General features: G+C 36.5%; 1 protein-coding gene across 1 annotated transcript; it reads right to left on the reverse strand.

The window, feature by feature from the left end:
• Positions 1 to 2301: 2301 nt before the first annotated feature.
• On the reverse strand, positions 2302 to 3956 carry LOC127453340 (POU domain, class 3, transcription factor 2). Its single transcript, XM_051719674.1, has one exon. The coding sequence runs from the start codon at positions 3929 to 3931 to the stop codon at positions 2804 to 2806; it is 1128 nt and encodes a 375-aa protein (XP_051575634.1). The 5' UTR covers positions 3932 to 3956; the 3' UTR covers positions 2302 to 2803.
• Positions 3957 to 6000: the final 2044 nt, after the last annotated feature.

A 6000-nucleotide genomic window follows, 5' to 3' on the forward strand; every position in this document is an offset into this window, starting at 1 on the left:
TTTAATGCAATAAAAGATGGCGTGGCTAACGTTTTGATGCCACAAACTAGTGTGACCATTAACTCTTAACTAGTGATTACTGTAAACTAGTGACACGAAATCGAAAAATTAAAAACGAATTGGCCCCACATTACAAATATTCTAAACATTGGCCAAACAGATTTAATTCGATTATATCATCTTTTCAAAATTCAGCACATTATGTTGAACGGACAAAAAAAGAGGCCTCACAGACACTGACCTATAGCCGACATCAGCAACAAATTTTAGGTCCATATATCTAATTGAAAATCCTCACTATTTTAAGACAAATTCACATTTCTGACCATGTCAGGGTTTTTATTTATTTTTTTTTTTGTTTGTTTTTTTGTTTTTTTACATTTTTAGATTTTCGTTGTCCTTGAATAAATAAATAAATAAATAAAAATGAAAAAAAAAAAAAAAACTTAAAAAAAATAAAATAAATAAAAATAAAAAACTTGACCGAGACGTTACAAAAGAAGATTAATTTGTCGACCATGTCAGGTTTTTTTTTTTTTAGGTTTTTTTTTTAGGTTTTTTATTTTATTTTTTTTTGATACTGCATTATTTTTTTTTACATTTTTAGATTTTCGTTGTCCTTAAATAAAAAACTAAAAAAAAAAAAAACTAAAAAAATAAACCGAGACATTAAAAAATAAAAATAAAAATAAGCTTTGTCCGCACAAATTACACACCCGGCGACATAAAATGTCAATTCTGATTCTTAAGAAAAACATCATACAAACTCTAATTTCTATCACAACCTCTGCGCATTTTATTATACCCACAAATTCATTCAGTTCAACGTTCGATGGCGTCTTTCTGACAGAGTAAACAAAAAGACAAATAAATATAGCCCACAGTCTTTGTAAAATTACATGACAGTTTGATCAATTAATCTATGTAAATGTGTCTTTTGTTTTCTTTTGAAGAAAAAGTAGAACGGTAATAACATATGCCCCTGGAATTTCTGTGAAATAGATTTACACTAAACCAAGAATTCAAATGTAAGAACAAATTTAAAAACAATAAAAATAATAATAAGTACTGATTGTTGTATTGTATTTACACATGTTACGTACAGCAAGCCCAAGGGAGAAATCTTCTCAATGTCTCAATCCAGTGTTTACATTTTCAGTAAATCATCACTGCATCGTATTCCTATAAATGCGAACGGACCAGCAATGAAGAAAAAAAATAAAAAATAAAAATAAAAAAAAAAAAACAATTCCAAGTTTCCATTAAATATGTAAGCTATAGCAGTGATGCTGGGTAAAACGTGGAGAATATTTAAACATAATAATAATAATAATTATTATTATTATTTAGTGCTCGTGTTTCAAATTGATATACTTTGATAAAAGATGGTATTGTTATTAAAAAAAAAAAAAAAAAACACAAAAACGTTTTGACATGAAACACTGAAGAGCCGTTTGACTTACAAACGAAAATATTGCAGGTCACATTACTTGCTTTTCCCATTCTCCACTAAACTGTGTAAATACTTTCTATTTCAAAATAATTATAAAAAGACATTCAAATGTTTGAGATATATAATATTGATTTTTTCGGGTAGAAAATAGTGCTAACATTGTTGAAGACTGAACATTGTGTTCTATACATAAACATATAGTAAAGTCAGCACATAATTTATAAAAAAGCAGCTGAATGTGGGTTAAAAAGCAACTGACTGGCGCAAGAGATAGCAAGAAATATTTGGCTAAATGACTATAAATATAAAGGCAAAGTATAACCAATTCCAATGCAAAATCATGTTAAACAAACGAGAAAATTTTAAATAAACCGCTAAAATATCTTCCAAATTCAAAATAATAAGAAAAAGTGCTCAAGTGAGAGGATAACGTAGCTATGTCTTTTAAAAATTATACAATATTTACAGCACTGTCTGAAGTCCTGTGAAACAATTGTATTTTATGTAATATGACTTAACCGAAGGAAATGCCAGGTTTCTATCTCTAGCCCTTCGGTGACCTGTCTGCATCTCGGTGCTTGTATCCCCCCCAGTGCAGTATTGATAAAACTGCGAGAGTATAGAATCAATTGTGTGAGACTAATTTCTTGGCGCCAAGACTACAACATCTGTTTAGTGTGACCTTGCACCTCGCAGTATCGGTGAACCACGCTGTATCTAAAATAATAATAACAACAATAATATTAAAAAAATTATAATAACCTATTGAAATGTTTTTATTTATTTTTACTTATTCCAAGAAAATAGTTAAATATCCTACTGTAGTTTGATGCATGTTACACTGATGGTTTTTTTTTTTTTTTTTTTTTTTTTTTACTGAATCGACGATCACCCCCAGTCGCCCACAACATAAGTTAAAATGGCGTGTATTTGTCAAATGCTGCAGCACTAGTGAATTTTCCGGCGGAATACTAATACTGCGAAATAAAATGCAGCGAATGCGTCTGTATACTATTAGGTCTAGATGTAAACAAATGGCGGGACACCCGTGCTCCCCTTTGAGGGACATTTCACTCTTCTCGAAGTGTTTGTTAAATAGAAGGTTACACCTTAAATCTGCGCCTTTTCACAGTGCTGGGTATTCAGAGAACAGTCGCTCTCTTTGCTCGTGTGGGGAACCCCTCTTTTGCAGCAGTAGGAATTTTGAAAAATAGCCAATTGAAGACGGATATAATCTGCTCTCCCGTATTCAGTATTCTAAACCGCAGATAGTTCCATGTTTAGATCTCAATGTGAAAGTATAAATTAAGACTGAGACAGTCAATAAACGATGCGTCCTTATTTTGTTTCTCATTGAACAGGCGTCTGAACTCCGTGGTGCGGTGGTGTGTCTCCGTATACGTCCTCGGTACCCGGTAGAGGTCCGCCGGGAGGAGTCATCCGTTTCTCTTTCTGTCTTCTGTTACAAAACCAAACCCTCACTACCTCTTTTTCCAACTGGAGACTGTCCGCGAGCGAAGTAATTTCCGACGCGGCTGGCTTTGGGCACTTAAGGAAATGGCTCTCCAAAGCTCCTTTGACGCTTACCTCGATGGAAGTCCTCTTTTTCCTTTTCCTCCCTTGCGCGGCTATCTTGTCCAGGCTGGTGGGGCTGCCAGATGTGGAGTCTGCCTCCTCCAACCACTTGTTTAACAATGGCTTGAGCTTGCACATGTTTTTGAAGCTGAGTTGCAGGGCCTCAAACCTGCATATGGTGGTCTGCGAAAACACATTTCCATACAGCGTTCCCAAAGCTAGTCCGACGTCCGCCTGCGTGAAACCCAGCTTGATTCTCCTCTGTTTGAACTGTTTTGCAAACTGTTCCAAGTCATCAGAGGTCGGCGTATCCTCGTCCGAGTGGTCGTGATGACTCTGGTGCGACTGGTGCTGGGACGGTGGATGGCCGTGGTCGCTGAGATGCGGGCTGTGGTGGTCCTCGTGCGCGTCGTGCATGCTGTGGTGGTGGATCCCCTGTCCGCCCGGGATGAGCCCGTTCACACTGAACCCGGGTTGAGAGTAAATGAGGCTCTGTCCATTGGATGTTGCCATGCTGGGAATGTGAGCTGCCGTCGTTGTTCTCCATGCCCTTGAATCGTGATGATTGCCGTGCGTCTGGTGTACCAGGTGGGGTGGTCGCGACTGATGCTGTAAATTGCCTGAATTGTGCATCTCGTCACGGGTGCTCTGTACCGCTGGCTTAATGTCCTGTTCGCCGAGGGGACTGGACGACCAAGGAGCTCCTTCCCCGTGTGACAAGGCTGTTATCCACTGGTGCGCGTGGCTGAGCGGGTGACTGTTGCTCTGTAGCGAGTAGTCACTCTGCAACAGGGTTTGCGCGTCCCTGTATGCCGCGGCTTGCTGCATGCTCCCAGGCTCCGAGTGTACTATAGATGGGCTGGAGGAGAGGATGCTGTAATGACTGGATGCTGTAGTCGCCATGACTCTCGGAGCCGGACTGATCGCTCCTGTTAAAGGAACCTTGCATTTGACAGTTACTCTTTTGCCACAGGCGTCTCCCAGGCTCTTTGCCAAGTGGACGCAGCGGCGCGCGCCTGAGCTCCGCCCCTCGCAGACATCCACTGGGTAGACACGGATGATCGACGTGCATGTTTAGTGGGCTCTCTTAGTTCATTGGTTAGTGGAGAGTCTCAACAAACACTGCCTCTTTCCCTCAAAAGAACTCTGTGTCATGCACCACCTCTGAAATGTGAGGGACCGACTGGGTACCAAGACCGGAGCGAAAACCATCAAAGGTTATGATTTTTATAACTTTAAATTTATTGTCAGACTATAGTCTCTGTTATGGAATTTGTGTCATCTATGTGTCTATGTTAACATAAATTATGTATTTACAAAAAGGGAAACAATTATAACCTATATATATATATATATATATATATATATATATATATATATATATATATATATATATATATATATATATATTATATGATGCAATTTAAAAAAATAAATAATTGTTAATTTTTTATTACAGGCACTGGGGATTCATTTGTCAAATAAGGCAAGCTATTTTCTTTAAGTTAGCTTGCCTAACCACCAAGGTATTTGGATACAGTGAGCTTTACGGAGTTTGGATTTTTAAGAAAAACAAAACAAAACAACAAACAACAACAACAACATCAACAACGACCAAAAAAAAAAAAAAAAAAAAAAATTCACGGTCAGTTTCAGCACATAGGCTGACTCAAACTAATACTCGTAATAGGTAACATCAGCATTTTAAAATATTCTGTTTCATTCATGCTGATTTTGCACTAGTGTTGTGAAACAAACAAACCAAGACTTGAATTAATATTGAGTTTTTGGACTCCGAAATAACTTTGAGGATTTGTTGATTAATTTGATGAATTCGGTTGTATCTGGCAATTTAGCGACTTCACAAAAAGACCGAAAATTTGGTGTTCTATTACTTTTCAGATATTTTGTAGAACACCTGTTTTTATTAGCTATATATATTTTATATATGAATGTTGATAAATTGTAATTACAACTGATAATGTAACAGAAATAGGTCTGCTGAAAAAGAGAAACATTATGCTATATTATTATTTGTTATATTATGTTGTTGTTTTTCTCATTGCGAATTATATATATATATATATATATATATATATATATATATATATATATATATATATATATATATATATATATATTAAACCATGCAGAAAGTCTGTTCATGTAGCACTTGAATTTATTTCATAACTTCCTGTTTCTAAACATGTGGGATTAAGGCCCAATAACAGTAGATATAAAATTAGTAGCATCTCGCTAATTTATTATTTATTTATAAATAAGCGATAGACCTTTATTTTTCTTATAGAAATACCCCTAAAATATAAAAACCTTGTTTGTATAGGCTTAGATTGCCTTTTCTTTGAGTACTCCGAGATTAGATACAGAGGTGCTGATTTGGTATAAATAGAAGTTATAATTCACAGACAGGAGCTTATGTGTTGTAGGCCTATAGCCTATTATTTTAGCAATACTTTTTTATTTTACTATATATTTTAATTTTGGCTAAAAATGATTATCGTTCCAAACATCAAATTTACACTTTCATTTTTTATTTTTTTTAAATTACAATTAACTTTTAGCAAGCAACTGTATACTGCTCTACTATAGCCTACACTAGACGCATCTAGCAAGAGAATATTTCAGACAAAAGCAGCGGGCCGTTTGGGACCGCAGGTGTCTAAAGCTGACCAGCTGGCTTCTCTGTGAGCCTCTATAAAGAAAAGCATACGACACTGTCCGAGGAGGGGGACATTTTTTCAGTAGCACTGCTGGTTGCTATAGAGAGCGGTAAATTAAACAACGCCTCATACGTCATCAGTATCGCCTCCTCTCCGATATGGAAAGGCCATACATCAGCATGGGTACTGGACAAAACAGAGCGAGAGAGAGAGAGAGAGAGAGAGAGAGAGAGAGAGAGAGAGAGAGAGAGAGAGAGAGAGAGAGAGAGAGAGAGAGAGAGAGATCAGCTG

The sequence above is a fragment of the Myxocyprinus asiaticus genome, chromosome 15, assembly GCF_019703515.2.
Source record: "Myxocyprinus asiaticus isolate MX2 ecotype Aquarium Trade chromosome 15, UBuf_Myxa_2, whole genome shotgun sequence".
Lineage (NCBI taxonomy): Eukaryota > Metazoa > Chordata > Actinopteri > Cypriniformes > Catostomidae > Myxocyprinus > Myxocyprinus asiaticus.

What these genes read in the sequence shown, in the direction of transcription:
- LOC127453340 (XM_051719674.1), bottom strand. Translation starts at nt 3,931, where the DNA reads ATGGCGACTACAGCATCCAGTCATTACAGCATCCTCTCCTCCAGCCCA.